Source organism: Dysidea avara, chromosome 10, assembly GCF_963678975.1.
Source record: "Dysidea avara chromosome 10, odDysAvar1.4, whole genome shotgun sequence".
Lineage (NCBI taxonomy): Eukaryota > Metazoa > Porifera > Demospongiae > Dictyoceratida > Dysideidae > Dysidea > Dysidea avara.
Window position 1 is genome coordinate 23968496 of NC_089281.1, and position 18222 is coordinate 23986717.

The 18222-nt window shown below is 39.4% G+C and overlaps 2 protein-coding genes across 2 annotated transcripts; both read left to right on the forward strand.

Annotated features, from left to right (window-relative positions):
• The first annotated feature begins 2682 nt into the window (after window positions 1-2682).
• Window positions 2683-3445, forward strand: LOC136269276 (uncharacterized). The gene is made up of 4 exons (XM_066064808.1): window positions 2683-2843; window positions 2892-3000; window positions 3077-3150; window positions 3200-3445. The coding sequence occupies exons 1-4, from the start codon at window positions 2838-2840 to the stop codon at window positions 3332-3334; spliced, it is 324 nt and encodes a 107-aa protein (XP_065920880.1). The 5' UTR covers window positions 2683-2837; the 3' UTR covers window positions 3335-3445.
• A 9555-nt stretch (window positions 3446-13000) lies between these two features.
• Window positions 13001-13798, forward strand: LOC136236859 (uncharacterized). The gene has a single exon (XM_066027091.1). It carries the CDS (start codon window positions 13001-13003, stop codon window positions 13796-13798), a length of 798 nt encoding a protein of 265 aa, XP_065883163.1.
• Window positions 13799-18222: the final 4424 nt, after the last annotated feature.

The window sequence follows — 18222 nt, forward strand, 5'->3', positions numbered from 1 at the left end:
TTGTAGCTGATCTCTCTACAAGTTGATTTGTGTGTAGCTGATCTCACTGCAGGTTGATTTGTTTGTAGCCGATCTCTCTACAGGTAATCTGTTTGTAGCTGAACTCTCTATAAGGTGATTTGTTTGTAGCTGATCTCTCTGCAGGTTGATTTGTTTTAGCTGAACACCCTGCAAAGTGTTTTGTTTGTAGCTAATCACTCTAAAGGGTAATTTGTTTGTAGCTGAACTCTCTGCACAGTGATTTGTGTGTAGCTGAATTCTCTAGAGAGTGATTTAATTGTAGGTGAACTCTCTACAGGGTGCATGACTTGTTTATAGCTGAACTCTCTTCAGTGTGACTTGTAATGTTCTGAATCTCTACAGTGATATAATTGTAGCTTAGCTCTCCACAGGGTGACTTGCTTCTTGTTGAACTGTCTATAAGATTAACTTTTTGCAGCTGAAGTCCCTACAGATTAACTTGTAGTGTAATAGAATTCTATAATGGAGTAAATACATTAGCTGAATGCTCTATTAGGGTGAATGTTCTATTAGAGTATCTCGATCTCGCATTTGCTACACAGAGTTGGCTTTCGAATCATAACTCAGTGGTTTGTAATCCAATTCTTCTATACTACTGCAAGGACTTTCTATGAAGATTATTCCAGCTATACACCGATTTTCAGCTCATTGCTCTTAGCGGTTTGCCTAGTAGGCGTAAAAACTTATACTTTTTAATTCATAAAAATCGATCGCGTAATTATGACACAGGTTGGGTTTTGTGTCATATCTCCGTGGTCTTAATCTCGATTCCTTTCAAACTACCAAAAGGCACTCCTACGATGGTTACTTCATCTACATAGCAATTTTCAGCTCATTCCATGAAGCGGTTTACCCTGTAGGCGTGACAACAAATCGATCTTGTTTTACGCGAATAATTGGTCATAACTCCTGAACCATTCATCGGATTTGCACCAAATTTGATGCTAGGATTCGCCGTTGGACTCCCTTTCTGTGTGCCAAATTTCAAGACGATCGGAGTACTGTAACAAAATATTTGGTCCGGGTGCATAAACGGTCCGGCCGGACCAAATATGTTCGACATAAATGGTCCGGCCGGACCATCTATGACGACATAAATGGTCCTACCCGAACATAAATGGTCCGGGTTACCAAACTAAACTGCAACGACTATTAACCACCGTACAGTCGACAAGAATAGCTATATACACCAAATATAGGTTAGCCTCATCTCTTTGAAGCGGTGCCTTCAAAGAGATCTCGCAAAATCTCTCAGCATGCTGACATAAACTAAATCCAATAGATATCTCAGTACTGCTTAGTTAGCTCAAATAGCAGACAGAGTTGGAGTGTATAGACTGTATAACTGGTTGTTGCGGCCGTATCTTGTTGGTATAGGGAGTCTGGTAGTTAGCTTATACAGCATATCCGGCTAAGGAGCAAGATTCGATACGACGAAGTCGCGTGCCGGCGTTCAATTTACTGACTGAGGATCCGCGGCTATACTGCAGCTACAGCAGGACTATAGGTGCAACGATGTGATATTTGCCAGCATGTGAACAGAAAGCTAGAAACTATTGCCCCTGCACTGAATCCTGTACCAGTCAAGGCTCCCTGCAGGGGCGGATCTAGGAGCTAGCAAGGGGAGGGGCACCGACAGGCTAAGTTGGTAGGTGGTTGGGGAGAGTAAATTCTCTTGTTAGTTGCTGCATTTTTGAATCAGCAAATAATCACCTCTTAGTAGTGTTTCATTGTTCATTTTTGCCATTTTGGCCTTTGCAGATGGTTGTGAAGTCTTAAAAAGGCTCTGAATGTCTTAAATAACAGCAACACGATAATTATTTTTAGAGGCGCTTAGTACGCACGAGGTGCTGGTTGACAATTTCACAACTGGTTTGACTTCGGTTTCAGGTGAATTTGTAATAAAATGCTAGTAAAATATGCATATTTTCATGAGTTTTATAAACTGATCTTGTCCTTAGTATTTAGTCTACTAGAAGTATGGCTGGCTCCTCCACAAGGTCAGTGGGGGAGGGGGGGGGGGGGGGGGGGGCATTTGCCCCAAATGCCCCATCCTGGATCCGCCATTGCCCTGGTATCATCTAGGCGTAGATTTTGTTGGCCCAATTGCATATCAGTCTCCAGCAGGTATGTATACAGTAAAAGCATGCAATGGCTCTGTAAAGATTAATGGTGAGATCTGTGGCAAACATATTATATTAATAATTATAGTGACCATCACTAAAATATAATATAGCTATTGGCATTCACTTGTCACAGGTATCACCATGCACTTACTTTTCACAGTGCATGCATGAATCAGCATCAATTATTATTATTTATTCTGTAAAAATTGCACACATTTTTTGCAGGAAATCGCTATATTTTAACAGTTATTGACTACTTCACAAAGTGGGCAGAGGCCATAGCTACCCCGGACAAAAGTGCATTTCGAGTAGCTAATTCTCTATTTAAGGTATCTATATACGTAGCTTTATGTAAATGATATCTATTTATAGATCTGTGTTTTATTATAGATTTTCATGAGGATGGGAATTCCTAGAGTCATCACAACAGATCAGGGAACAGAATTTAACAACCACCTTGATAAACGAATGATGTCATTGCTCCAGATTGACATCATTCGAATGATGTCATTGCTCCAGACACGTTACTTGAAAATGTGACTTCAATTGCTGAACACCTGTTTATACAGGAATTACTTCAAGAGAAGGGGTGAAATATTAGGAAAGGACCATTTAGACATCACTAAGTTTGAGTTGAAGCAGCTGAAGAGAAAGATTCAGTATGATACCTCCAACTGTGGTGTATACTGCATGAAGGTATAATCATACAATCATTATAAGTATAGCATTATAGTTTTTTGTTAGATGGCTGAGCAGCTGTTTCTATCAGGAAGCATTGAAGAAAATAGCCTGTGCAGAATGAATACTACACAAGCACGGATTGATATAGGTGTTGCATTGCTTTCATACTCAGGTACTATAGTACATAATGACCTCTAGCTACAAACGAATGTGCCTGCATTATGGTATTTGATATACACATTCTATAGTTGATATGACCGAAAGGTGTATAATGTGTGGTGCAGGGGAACAAAGTATAAGTCATCCACAATATGTTGATTGGGTAAGACTAATACACAATAATATATGCACATTTTAATGTATTTTTACAGGTACGATGTGATAAATGTAAGCAATGGTCACACATCATCTGTACCAACCTGAAGCCTGAAGAGGCCAAGAATGTAAAAACTTTTTCATGCCACGAATGCTCCCAGGACATTCACCAGATTAATGACTTTGAATAATTGCAACCATGCCATGTATCTTTATAGCTACAGTGCTTTAGCATTATAATCTTATTTTAATAGCAAAATTCACCTGTGGAAAATTGTAACAGAATTAGCTACGTAGCAAGATATGAGTAACTATACCTAACATAGCTACAGTTAATTATTATTAGCTGTGCCAGAATATAGCTACACTGCATGTTAATTCGAAAATATGAACTTCATACACTGTAGATAACACCTGTGGCAACTTGTATGAATCTCATACATGTAGCTATGATTTGTATGATCTTCATGCAAGTTGGCACAGGAGTCATCCACTCGAATTAACAGTGTAATTATTCTAATCACGAATTGTTCTGGAATAGAAACTACAGTATAGTACACCATAGTTGTTTATGCTAGCAAAGAGACGTTCTATTATAGGGTCAGCTATATTATGCTCAGTCAAGGTACTGGTATTGATATAGCTTTCTTGTAGCAAAGCCACGGCATCAGGCATGCGTTTGTGGACGCTTAGTTACGGTGGCAGAGGGATCCCTGGTGGCACAGTGGCGGAATACTTGAGGTAGGGAGTGCCGTTATGGCCGGCTAATGAAAGACTGGAGGCGGACCATTTATGTTCAAGCCGGACCATTTTTGCACAGACATGTATGGTCCGGGGGGACCAGTTATGCATGCACAAATGGTCCGGCCGGGCCATTTATGACAGCATAAATGGTCCGGCCGGACCGTTTTTTCCCGGACCATCGGTGCGTTGACAGTACGCGTTTGCTTGTTATAGCAATTTTTGCAAGTGTGCGAAAAGAAGAAGAAAAAAAACGAAGAAAAAAAAACGAAACTTTTGCAGCTCGTATCTCGGAAATGGCTGGAGCGATTTCCTTCAACTTTGAAATGTAGACTCCCTTGGCTGGAGGGCAACTGTGTAGCAAATTTGGTTCCAATCAGATAAGTGATCACCGAGATACAAAGGTGTGAAAATGACGTTTTCGTTCTTCCTGTCAATATACTCACGGGTGTGGCGCACCGGCTTCTTGGGCCGCACGACACTACCGTGTGTCTTGATCCACTCAAAAGCAGCCAAGCTGTAAAAAGAGTGCGGCCCTCAAAAGCCTGGGTGAAAAAAGTTGTGAAATTAAAGGTGGCGGCCAAGAAATGGCTGCAATGATGTTAATGCTAAAAAATTTTAATAATGGCTGTGTGCATTGTTAAAATTTATTGGCTTTTGAGAGCCGCACTTTTTTTTACAGCTTGGCTGTTTTTGAGTGGATTTCACTTCTTTTTTGTATTTTCAAAAACCAAATCCTGCACCGTTTTACTGGGATATGATTTCCAGACAAGTTTTACTAGCATATAGCATTTATTATGATGATGAACTAGAGAAACATCGTGCTTATGAACTAGAGAAACATCGTGCTATGATTCTGGACTGACAATTAACTTTACTACATAAGTTTAATTAACTCCCGGCTGCCAGCACAGGTTGCTGGCAGACCATCAATGCAACTTTTTCTTCATCTATACCCACCTACACATGTATAATTGTAATTGTATGTTGCATTGTAAAGCATTAATAATAATAATTATGAGGAACGGATTCGGGAGGTGGAGCATGGGAGTTTTACCCCCCTTGTTTTTTCCACTTCAGGTGGCATGGGAAGGGCTGCTACCACCACTTATAAACATCTTGCCCGCCTGCTGAGCGAGAAGTGGAATTCCCCATATTCTGTGGTCACGGGCTGGCTCCGTTGTAGTTTGGGGTTTTCCTTACTCCGTTCTTCAGTTATGTGCATCAGGGGATCACGATCAAGATCCAAGTGTCCGTGTGTGTCTCCAGCAGTTGATCTTGCTGTTGCTGAGGGGCACCTGCCTGCCCATTGAACCCCGGGCATGCTGTAGGTTCTGTGTAGGTTCTTTTCTGTAGGTTATAATTAATTTTTCAATAATTTTCTTAGCATTCTATAGAGATGTGTGGGAGGAAGGGAGTGCCATTAGGGCTGGAGGAAAAATTTTCTTTAAAATATATATATATATTATGATGATTATGATTGGCGTGAGTCGGTCATATTAGTCTGCTCGCAGACCATCTGGGGGCGAAACTAAGTTAATACTACAAATATACCACTAATCGATACGAAAATGGCTCTGATTTGATGAAATAGCTACTAGATTGAGCCTCAAAGTGTTGCAACGATCACGTTTTTGCTTTCGCTGAAATCATCTAATAGAACACACATAGAATGTTCTAGAACAATCTAGATTTTCTATTGGTAGATCAGTTTTACTGACACAACTGAAACAACAATAATGGGGACAATTAAAAGTCCCTAGGGTCACTTACAAGGCCCAGTTCCGGGAAAGCATCAGATGATCTGTAAGAGATGGAACGGCTTCCCCGGATGCACATAGTTGCAGATCTTAAAAGAGAAAAGGACAACGAACAACGAAGCCACGCAAGAGTGCTGCTGTAGGTCATGGTGTTACGTTTGGAAAGTAACTCGGCTAAACGGAAAAATAAAAGTGACTGCTTCTCTGCCCATACCCCCAGTTGTTGAGAAAACTAAAGGAGTGAAAGATGCCAACTCCACCTCACGGACACGGTCACCATACTCCCTCTTCTTCTGTTGCTCATGACGTCTATATACAGATGGAATAGAAGTATTGCGGTAGCTCTGTGCATTTGGATGAAACACCCTTATGTCAAAAAGGCACTTTGCCGCCGCCCCCAAAATCCACGAGCGTGAATATCGGCTCTGGCATCATCTTGTCGGTTGGCAGACTGAGGAGTAATTACTTCTCCACTGAGAGATTGAAGAGGTGGTTCGATGGCAACGTCATTACAAACCTTAGACAGTAACTCAGCTGTGATGTCACGTAAATCATTATGACGCATGAGTGTTAAGCCACCATAGCATGCCGACATATCATGGCGTGATCAGTAGAAAAATTGGCACTACAAACACAGTGACTAGGAGTATTCAGTAAATTCCAATCATAACGCAGGTGGAGTGCATCCCAGAACTCCTGTTTAGTTAGATGGAAACCTTGATCTTGTAGTGGCAGGGCTAACAACCAGGAAGAGGCTCCAGGTTCGCTATTTAAATCAACAGTTCTTTGAAGTTGTGTAGAGAGACTGTTCCTAATCCCCAGGGCATGTTCCTTAGTTGCCATACGCCTGCTCTGATGGACCTGAGCCTTGATGGATCGAGTATCAGGGGGATGAACACAAACAGACTGTTTAATGATTAGTTCTTTCAAAGGAGCAGTAATCTGTTGAGAAGCAGCAAACTGTGAATCACAAATGCTAGTCGGATTGACTACACCCAAGCCACCAAAACGACAGGGAAGAGAAAACAAGGTACGTTCAGTATTAGAACCTGCAGGACGTCCACTGAGTGAAGGAAGAAGCCGCAAACGGATAGAATCTTCCAATGGCTGAAAAAAGGAGCTAATACCAGGAGCAGTTCCCATCAAGTAGACCCAACGACCAATCAACCCATGGGTGAATGCACAATAAGCAGCATGTGGCCTACTGGTAGCAATCTCTGCTAAAGCAGATACTTCTGCAGTCCAAGACTCAACCTTAGTTGTGACATACGCCTCAGCAAACTCCCTTGAATTTTCATTTATAAGGTAGAAATTAAGTGAGGTGATCAGCCGGGATAGCAGTGGTTCAGTGGTTAAGGATGCAGGCGTTAGATATGGAGGTCCTTGGTTCGAACTCTGGTCATGATGAAGTTCATTTTTTTCGACATTTTTTAATACACCTTTTTGCCCCCACTATTAGAGTATCTCGATCCAGCGATTTTACACTTGCTCGGTTTTTGCTTTATAACTTTGTAGCTGTAAGTCTGTTGCTGTTCTAACCACCAAAAGGCACTCCTACGATGATCAGCCTATGTACACACGAATTTTCAAGTTATTCCTCTACTTGGTTTACCCTGTAGCTGTGACAAAAGTTTCATCTTTTTTTACGTGAATAAACGCTCATAACTCCTTGAATATTTATCAGATTCATAGCAAACTTGGTACGCGAGTGTACCTTTATATGCTCTTTACTTGTGCCAAATATCGATACAATGTAGTTACAAGTTTGTGTTTTATAGCAATTTTGCAAAGTATGCGAAAAGAAATCGAAGTCCCCGTGGCCCCCTATGGCGAAGAAAAAAACGAATAAATTAAAATGAAACTTTGGCCACTCATATCTCAGAAATTGCTAGGGAGATTTCCTTCACATTTGGTATGTGGCGTGGTCTACCTGGCGGGAACCTCTGTAGTGAAATTAGTTCCAATCGGATAAGGGATCATGGAGCTACAAAGGTGTGAAAATCGCTTCCTGTAAATATACTCACGGTGTGGCGCGCCGGCTTCTTGGGCCGCACGACACACTACCGTGTGTCTTGATTTCAAAGGCAAAAGTATGACATTTCACCAGTAGAAAGTCCTACTATATATAACATCCAATGCGGATCAAGTGCCCGTCAGTACCTCAAAACGCTTTAAGCTTAAAGCGCTATAAGGCTACCCCACTAATTCGAAATTTCGCGCTTTTATATTTTTGTGTTTTGTACTCGTTAATGCAGCACTTTTGAGTTTTATTTGAAGCGCGGTCAACCTTAAATGATAAAGCGATTTAAGAGTATAAAACGCTTTAAGAGTTTAAAATGCCGTTAAGATGATAAAACGCTTTAAGCCTTGATGCCGGATAAGCATTACAAGAAATGTACATTTCTGCACATTTGTCAAAAAGTGCTGTTTGTTGTATTAGAGTTTAAATACTTGCACAAAAACCTATAAATTTAACAAGTTTTAAAAGTAAAATAGCTGGCGATAAGCTTCACAAAAAAGGCAAGGCTATATCGCCACTACTATGAATTACTTTGTGTGTCATAAATTTGAATTACAAACAGAATCACGAATTGTCCCGCCCACGCACGATGTATGCATCCAGCAGTGGCGTAAAGATACTATAGTGACGGTCTGGCATGTATTTTTTTTTGAAATGCCTAGTCGTACGTTTGTTTGTTTGCATATCAGACAATTCAATGTATTTTAATGTCATTCAGCTACAGTATGAAAATGTACTGTTTGTTCAATTAGAATTTTAAAAATAAAACTGATTCTACAAAAACCTGTTAATTTTAGCAACTTTTATATGCTCACCTGTATAGCACGTATATCATATAGGGGTGGGAGGGGTGGTGAGCCTCCCACGCACAAGAAGTGGTTGACAGTGAAAAACAGTCTATAAGTATCATACAACTGTTTAAATATATACATTCTTTGATATTGTATATGCATTAGTTTGCCAGTGATAGTTATAAACGGCGAAAAGAATGTAATGAATTTCCCGCCCACGCCCAATTTGCGCCTTCGTTAAAATGGCCTTGCTCAAAGACAATTAAATGTCTATGACAGTTTTCTGTATAAATACTTTGGTTTGTTTATCATGCTGTAATATTGTGCTGCTGTGTTTATATGCTATAATAATATTAATGCTTATATTATTTAATGATGCTTGTTTCTATTACTTTAGTGCACGGTAGTCTCGCGTGGCCAGACCGCTTTTTTCCCTTTTTTGAGTGATAGTCGGCGGAAAAAAAGCCGACCATCACTCAAAAAAGGAAAAAAAGCGGTCTGGCCACGCGAGACTAAGTGCACGGTGGGAGGTGGAAGCGCAGGGGCGGATCCAGGGGGGGGGGCTTTGGGGGCTGAAGCCCCCCCTTCATATTTAGGCTTTACTTGTTCAATATGCTGAGTATTATAATGAAATTTTGTCTTAGCATAATTATATGATCACTAATAATACAAAATAATACTCACAACTTTTTATATGGTTGGTTGCCAACAAGTTGAAACTGAGTGTTCCAAAGTCCTCGTCTATGCTCATTGGGACCCGACAGCGTATTTCTGGGAAAACCCTACACCTATCACTTGACAGTTTACCACTACAACAGGTTTCTACTGTGCGATATTTAGGAGTTTACATTGACCAACATTTAACTTGGCACCAACATGTGGAGTATGTTTTACGGAGGGTTCGTGGCAAATTATATTCAATTAATCGCCTTAAGCCACTCACTCCTACTGTGTTGAAATTATTATATCAGGCCCATGTTTTACCTATAATTGACTACTGTGATGTTGTATGGGTACCTACTAATGTTGGCCATCTTAAGAGACTGGAAAGACTTCATTCACGGTTTTCATCATATGACTCTGCCAGATCTTCTGCATTTAATCTTACGGCTTTAGTTGAACGTCGCAGATTTCATATTGCCATACAAGTATACAAGATCTTAAAAAGGCTATCACCCTCCTACTTACTTTCCACCTTCAGGTCTGCTTTATCCGTCACAGGTCGTGCAGGGCGCAATGTCCATCGTTTGTATGTACCTGCTGTGCGATTAAACTATGGCAAACGAAGTCTATATTATCGTGGCACAACTATATGGAACAGCCTGCCTACCTCAATCACCGAGATGAACTCATTAAATAGCTTTAAGCTAGCTTATTTAAGTCATATTTAGTTAATTGTGTGTATATATGTACCTATATTGTTTTTGTATGCTTGTTCAGGGCACAGCTGAAAAACAGCTTTTGCAGATGCTGTCTCCCTGTCTAAATAACATTAAAAAAAAATAATAATAAAAAAAACCTTATAAACGTATTTCCAAGGTATTATCAGTGGATTTATGCTAAAATTTATGCAACAAGGACCCGAATCAGCTTTGGAAGTTTACAAGATCGAGATACTCTAATAGAGCAGTCAGCTAACTACTCTAATAGAACATTCACCGGAAACATGTAGTTGGTTCTGTTATGGAATTTTTCCAAATCTGCCAGCACCTATACATGCAATGAAATGGTCTGTTTAAAGGGCTTCATTCATCTACTTTTGTAGTTAATATGTATGGCAATACTTAATTCAGGTTCACAATTTCCATTGAAAATGCTCTCAGATTCAATCTTGTATTGTTCAAATTTCAAAATTTTTCACTTTCAACATTATTCTAACATGCACCTATTCAGTGTTGTGCAACTGTGAGAGGGGTGCATCATGTACTTGGTTGTCTATACCTACCCAAACTTTTCCATTAGCAAAATGCTTCAGAGAGCCATACCTATAATCTAAAGGCAGTATATAAAATATCTACAGGCAGAAAATATTATGAATTTTATGTGGAAATGTCTCCAAATTGCAGTGTTTTAGCATCTATTTTTCAAAATTTTCCTGGGGGGGCATGCCCCCAGACCTCCCTAGTTCCAGCATGCTTCGCATGCTGGGAAGTGTGCTTCGCTACCTCTACCCAAGAGATTAGGCCACTACAATGAGATTACTTGTTTCTCATCAACCGCCCGCACCAAAATTTTCTTTTGCCCATGCGCACTCATTATTGCACGAGATGGCAGCATGGCTTTTTTTAGTGTTGTGGTAGTGGGTTTATCACGTAGAAAAGTACTATTTCCATGAAAAACTGCAATCCCATTGAGATACAGACACCATTTATGAGTGTTTTTTACTTCTGTGTTGATTAGAGAGCTTTCTGGAGCATCAACAACCACCAAGGCATCAACAGTGAGTGCTACAGTGTACATTAGACCCTACACTAGCATTGGTTTCGTGACCTGCATGCCCTATGTGCAGGGCCATCATATCTAAGAGACATAGTAGCTTTAGTCTTGCTACTTCTGCCACAAGCTTACACAGCCCCTCCCCCTAATAAGACTGACCAGCCTACATGTGCTAAGACTGCTGCTGTCGGCTGCTGCATGGTACATGACTCCAAGACTGTTGGAACTTTCGCAAAGGACTTGAATGCTATGTTACTGAAGTTGAAGTTTGTGTGCACTTGGAATTTTACCCTCAGTGTGCACCAGTGCTTGGTGTGCATCCTGCCAATAGCCTAAAAATAAAGGATTATTATACTGGTTTTGTACAAATATGCTATGGTTTGTGTAATAATGAGATAATGAGATAACCCGCCCGCCCGCATGTGTTACTCTATGAGAAGTTGATGAGAAACAAGTTATCTCATTGTAGTGGCCTTAGTACCTTGAGTTAGCCCCCCCCCCCCCCTTTTATAAATCCTAGATCCGCCCCTGAAGCGTCCATGATGACGATTGGGCAATGTGCAAATAAGGTGAGTGTATGCTTTGTAAAAAGAAGCCCACGTAGCTGTGCAGGGCTCATCTTCTGTACAGATCAGCTTCTGTATAGTCTTTCATTATTTTATTTTTCCCGAGGGGTTGCCAACGCCCACGCAAAGCACCCAAATGGCGTGTACGAGACTCCCAATCTTTATGTATTTTTAAAAGCATTTAGTGAGATTGCTAACTAGTAACTACCTGTACAGTTGTTGATCTGTAATAGGATTAATTATGTTATGCACCTATCGATGTTATCCCCCACCTCCCCCCTCCCGGGCGTAGTGGGGGAAATGGTGGGGATTTGACTTTTTGAAAAATCAAATTCTCCACCCACTGAGGAACAACTAGTGGTCAAATCTCCATGTAGTATCGCTGGAATAAACTTTAGGAAACAGATTAATTTTCATGGCTCGCAAGCTAAAGCAAACGCCTAAAATTTCGAACGGTCAAATGCCCCACTAGTTGGGCTAAATTTCTGATCAAATCGGCGAAAATCCCCCACTAATCCCTTAGTAAGCCCAGGAGGGGGGTAGTGGGGCTTAACATTGATACAGTCTATTTCAGGTTGGTTGTCCACGTAAGCCAAATGCAATAATATCACGTGAATAGAAATAACTAATGAAATTTCACGCCAGGTGGACGGCGCTAGTTTAAACTGAAGGCTACTGATCTCATTGGCTACTTTCAAGCACGTGACTTTTAACACTTCGTTTCTCTAGTCAACCAACCGGAAATAGACTGTAGGTGCATTATTGATGTATGCGTAATCTTGTATCTGATGATCCACACGTGACCTCCCTCTGTCGTCCATGTGCTTGAGTTGTAAGTGTGATCTTTTGTTGTAGTTGTTCTTGAGTTATTACATTGGTGCTGAAACCCGAGGGGTCCGTCACTGGCAGGAATATCGTTGAACATCAGAACTGAAATATGGAATATATTCAAATCATATTTCCGTATATGTACGTGTATTTTCGTATATTGTTCTTATCACGTGATATAAGATTACGTCATTTAATTATCTGCGGCGGGCTTCAATTATATCAAACTTCTTGTTCTCCTCGCTTATTCTCAAGGTTGTTCCACTGCTTGATGGTTTGCGGAAAGTAGCTGTAGCTCTGTTGGTAAGCAGTTGTTTTGGCTGGAGGGGTTATACTTACATTCGTCTTGGCCAGCTCAGTTACTGATTGAGTCTATATAAAATGGCCCGCTCCTCGCTGGCTCCATTGCAACATGCCAGCTAACCATCATTGCTCGTACTGCGTAATCCTCGGCGTAATCGTCCCAACTGTGTGAAAAGTACTTCATTTGATATGAACCAGTAGCCTAGATAAATAATACATGGATGGAATGTAGAGGAATATTCAGGAATATTGAGGAATCCAATTGAAATATGGAATATGCAAGAATATCGCGAATATTTGAAATATAATCTGAAATATGTAGGAATATGGAATATCATGGAATACAATGCCCATATTCCAAATATCGTCGATGATTTCGCTAGTGACGGACCCCTCGCTGAAACCCGGGACAATGGCTACAGGAACTACGATCTGTTTACCAGAGCCTTTGGAAGATGGAAACGCTAAGTCATGGTTCAGGCGATTCGATGTGTGCGCCGCAGCCAATGAGTGGGATGCGGCCAAGAAACTAGTGAGACTGCCTACGTTACTCAGGGGACGTACTTGGGCCATTTACGAGTCTTTGGGAGGGACTGACAACGCATCGTATGAAGCTCTCAAGAAGGCTATAATCAGCAGACTCAATCCTGACACTGATGAGGATCGTCTCGCAGCCCGCGAGCAGCTAACACACAGACGTCTTCGAGAAGGAATCGAAAGCCTAGATGAACTTGCTCGAGATATAGAAACGCTGTTAGATCGATCATCCCCTGGACTTCCTGCAGAGATCCGCGACTCAGAGCTGAGATTCCATTTAATGAGCGCCCTACCTGAGAAAGTCGCTCTTCAGTTGAAGTTGTTACCCAAGGGAACATATGCACAGACAATTGCTAAGGCTAGAGAAGTCATCCTGATATATCAGAGGGCAGACACAAACACAACTCACCCTGTAAGCCATATGAAAGAAGCTGAAGAGTCAAGCCGACTAGACAAAATGAAGGAAACCCTGAAAGTGATGACAGAGCAGTTGGCAGCATTAAGTGTCAACAAGGCAAGCCCCTGCACCAAACGTTGTTTTAAGTGTGGAAAGGTGGGCCACATAGCCAACAACTGTCGTTCAAGGAGTGAGCTGACCTGCTATAATTGTGAAAAAAGGGGACATAGCTATCAGCATTGTTGGAGTCAGGGAAATAGCAGGGGGGTGTCCTGAACCATCGAGCAGGGGGCACTCCCTAGATTTACATAATGCTCAACCCGTTGCACACGTTCCTGCACTTGCACACAACAATTACACTGCTTTTACACATGGACACTTGAACAGCAACCCACTCACTATATTGTTAGACTCTGGGGTTTAGCAGTATCCACCATTCCCTGTGGCAGTAGTATTATAAAAGTAATTGTGCATTCGTACATGCATCAATTATGATAACTATTAATTACCAAGTCAAAATTTTATTCTTTTCAGCTGCATGTCCTACAGTTTATACACGGCTTTACAAATGAAGCATGTACAGTATGAGAAGTGCCACTACAATTAATCCACTTACTCTCAAATATAAGAAGTGTAATACATCCATTATACGTAAGTGTGGTATAGTTTCTGCAGAAATTGTTAGTTATGAAGCAGTAAATGGAAGAGGGTTAGAGGGATATGGACAGGTGATTGAAACAGAATATAAAACAAGAATATTTTGCCATGTGACTCACAATAGAATCGATTGTGGGTTGCAAGCAAAACCTGCCAAAATATGCGATGCTTGGACCTCAGCAGAATTAAGCAATGAAGAAATCAATCCTGTAGTGTTTGGTATAGAAAGAATCAGTCAGTTAGTTAGTCAGTTAGTCTGGTACACTAAATCATGATAAATTATGCAAAGTGCCCTTCCATAATATTGTAGTTGCTTGCTGTTAATGTTCTTGTAGGCAGCTACGTATGTATGGTGCAACAGTAGTCTGTGTTCCACTATGAAACTTACAACTAGTTTATGAATTGAGAAAATGCTTTAACTTCAACAAATTTTACATAACATGTATTTAATAGTCTCTATTATTATGTTTGTTATAAAGTCTCTCTGTATACATTGCCGGTACACAAAAAGGTAATGTTAATTACATGTAGCCATTAACATAATTATAAATGTTAAAACGTGCTAAAATTACAAAAGAAGTACATGTCAAGTTCTTTAATAAGTACTTAGCTTGATCATCACTGTGGAACAATATGCATTGTATACAGCATTCTATAATATATATTTTATCTAATCTAAAACAGTCAAGCTGTGTAAAATGGATGAGGCCTTCCAAATATAGCTAGGATAGCATGAAGATGTGTCTGATGTGATACAGTATCAAAGGTGGTGGCCAAGAAATGGCTACAATAATGCATGTTACAAATTAATTGATATTTAAGTGACATTTTTTACTCTTTGAAATTCATTATTCATATTGTTTTATGTATGACTGCTCTATATGAGATATCTAAAAACATACTTGCTACATTGTTGGTTTTGTGTTAGAACTCCAGGAATTGACATTTAAACAGCCACCTCATTAATAGAACCACCTCATGATTGTGGCCACCTCTAGTATGTTAATTTTGGTATGTACCGCACCCCAGTTATATCAATAATTATCGTCTGAAAAGTGAGGTATCCATTACACTTTGTTGTTGGCTATGTTCCTCTAGTATGTTAATTTTAGTATGTACCGCACCCCAGTTATATCAGTAGTTATCATCTGAAAAGTGAAGTATCCATTACACTTCGTTTTCGGCTATGTACAATCTGTTACACAGCAGTATAATCAAGAATTGTTTGAAAAGCGCCTCTGCTATCAAAATAGCCACTATGACAAATATGGATAATTTCCATTACGAAGGGAAGCCATCACGTGCTATCTCCAAATCAACACTTTTCGCTGTCAGCAAAGATGAATGGGACACAAAGGAGGACACTGGTAAGTCCATGAAGAATGCATTGTAAGTACTGCGGTATGTCAAAAGGCATCTGTCAGGCCAAAGCGACGTCGAATAATGAAATAATCAAGCCTGTAGCCTTATATTAGTCAATATCGAGTTACGCTTGTCTGAAGGCATCAGTCAGTTACTCAGTCAGTCAGTCACTAGAAAATTCCATTAAATATTTTTTTTAAATTCCGTAGCAACTTGTTGAAAGCATTTTGTGAAAGCTTGTTTGGGCTTAGTTTTACCTAACAAATACTGCCTCATCATCATCAGGGGAAATCGAGGCTGTTTTTTGGGTGATAATATTTCATGGGCCACGTCTACTCCTTTGTGGTCCCTACTATACAGCACTAACGTACTGTATGACAATACTTGTACATTTCTTTTTTGCTGTCCCTTTTCTACACTAATCGTTAATCATCATTGCCAGTCTTGTAATCAACTATATCTATATATGTACGGTGTGGTTGTAAAACTAATAAATAAATAATAATAATAATGCTTTGAATGGTGAAGCCATTTGGGTCACTGCATGCAGAGCAAACTAGAAATAAAAAGGTAGCCTCAGGTTCTTGCTGGTGGTAAATGATGAAATGTGATAAGTTCTGTACTTACAAAATACAACAGCACTAATAACTGAATCATTAATAATTTAGTGTGCAACTGTATATTCAAACAATAACTGTGTAAGAAACCTAATGTGTGCCTGATATACACACACAAGTAAACATGGCTGCTCAATTAGAGAAGTTTATATGCAATTAATTGTGCTCTCAATTATAAGGGCAGATACAAGATTTGACAAAGGGTGCACCATGAACTGGGTAGCAGGTAGCAACATATAGCAGAGATGCAGCCCCATTGTTAGATTTGTCAGAGTATGTTCCTATAATATCAGTGATGGCACATTTCAAGCATTTTAAAATTCATGTATACTAGATTATGATCGGCTTTTCCATATTAATTTGCATGACCCCTACTCTGCTGACACCCACTACTCCCACATGCAGGCCACATCACAGTTGTGAAATTGAAAATTATACTTAGCTGTGAACAGAACATGACTAGATGTAGCCTATACAGGACAGTAATATTGTTGGTCCACAAAGAGCTGAACAATCATGATTTGTATGACTAAATCAAAAAAACCCACCAAAATTGGCGTATGAATAGATTAGACGAAATACAGCCACTTGATCAATATACGTAGCTAATACAATTCAGATATTAATATTTTAACTGTAAAAATAGACAACCAGCACTAATAGGAAACAAATGATTAGGCCCCTATTTGGTGATTATTAGTTTCTCATCCAGTCTTTCTAATCATTATGATGCAGGCGGGAGGGAATTACCATTAGGCCATTATAATATTAAATATACAGTTGTACGAATTTTCCTACAAATTAACATTGGTTTTTAGTTGCAATCGTGCTCTATTGACTTTGGCATAGTGGAATTTCAGTTGAAGGTTGAAAAACTGTCGAAAATAGAATCCACTGTAGTAATTTGCCAAGGAAACAACAGTTCTCTCCTGGTGATGCATAGTGCAGTGTAGCGTTAATTTAAAAAACGTCGTCGTGTTTCAATACAAACTATGACGGTTTGGTATCACATGTTCTTCTGAGCATGCACAAAATAAATAATGACTTACCATGTGGTAGCCTAAGAAGGATGCGGGTGGTGGATGAGAAACTAATAATCACCAAATAGGGGCCTTATTAAAGTAAAAAAACTTTGACAAATGGTATTTGGTAGTTCAGATTGAGTAATCCATGGTACAGTACATAATAAACAGTACTCATGAAGGCAGTTATTATTAAGTGTTCACTATATAGGAGAAGCCTATAGCCTCTATTATATAAACACTGCTGGCTTCTCATCAACATCATTACATATATTGAAAGACAACTTGGTACATGGTAGTAGGTAGTAGCAATTGAAAGACTACAAACACAGCAATTAACTGATACTGTTAACTCACATTAAAGATGTAATCCAGTTTCAAAATGACAATATTATGTATGTATGATTGTGCAATCTTGATCTTGTGTAACTGTAGTTGTAGAGAATCTAGCAAGAGAAATTTACAGCAAGTGTGAACATAATATAATGCTTAAAATTTTACTATTAAAAATATATCGAACCAAATTGGTTTTAGTGTGTATGGATTTATAAAAATAATATGTATGCAACATACAAATAAAAAATAAGTCAATTTTTGATGAATATCATCAACCATGGTTCCAATAACTTAGTTATAATTTCACCATGTGAAGACTGTTCTAAGTATATTGATCATACAATTAGATGCTTTTTTCCAAAGTATAATAAATTATCGTGTACAACAGTTACCAGAATACTGATAGCTATCTTGATCTAAAGAATATACCCCAGTGTGCACTTTACAAAAGTTGCATCTATCTGCCAGAATTTTATTACCAGTGACAAAATTGACTTGTCCGAAATATTATAGCTTATCTGACCATTTGTAAAAGATACCGTACAACGCAACTAAATTTTTCTATTTCAAATACAGAATGGATACTAAATCATCAAGTTGACAAAAAATAACAAGTAACTGCATAAAAACTTTCACCAGTGTATCTTTAATATGGATGGCTTATGTATGTACAAATCAAAAGGCACAAAAAAGTACTCAAAGTATA

Excerpts from the sequence above, each read along its gene's own strand:
- LOC136269276 (XM_066064808.1), top strand. Across the intron at positions 3,001-3,076 it reads TGCATTGCTTTCATACTCAG|TTGATATGACCGAAAGGTGT; the intron begins GTACTATAGTAC and ends CACATTCTATAG. Across the intron at positions 3,151-3,199 it reads ATCCACAATATGTTGATTGG|GTACGATGTGATAAATGTAA; the intron begins GTAAGACTAATA and ends GTATTTTTACAG.
- LOC136236859 (XM_066027091.1), top strand. The coding sequence starts at position 13,001 with ATGGCTACAGGAACTACGATCTGTTTACCAGAGCCTTTGGAAGATGGA.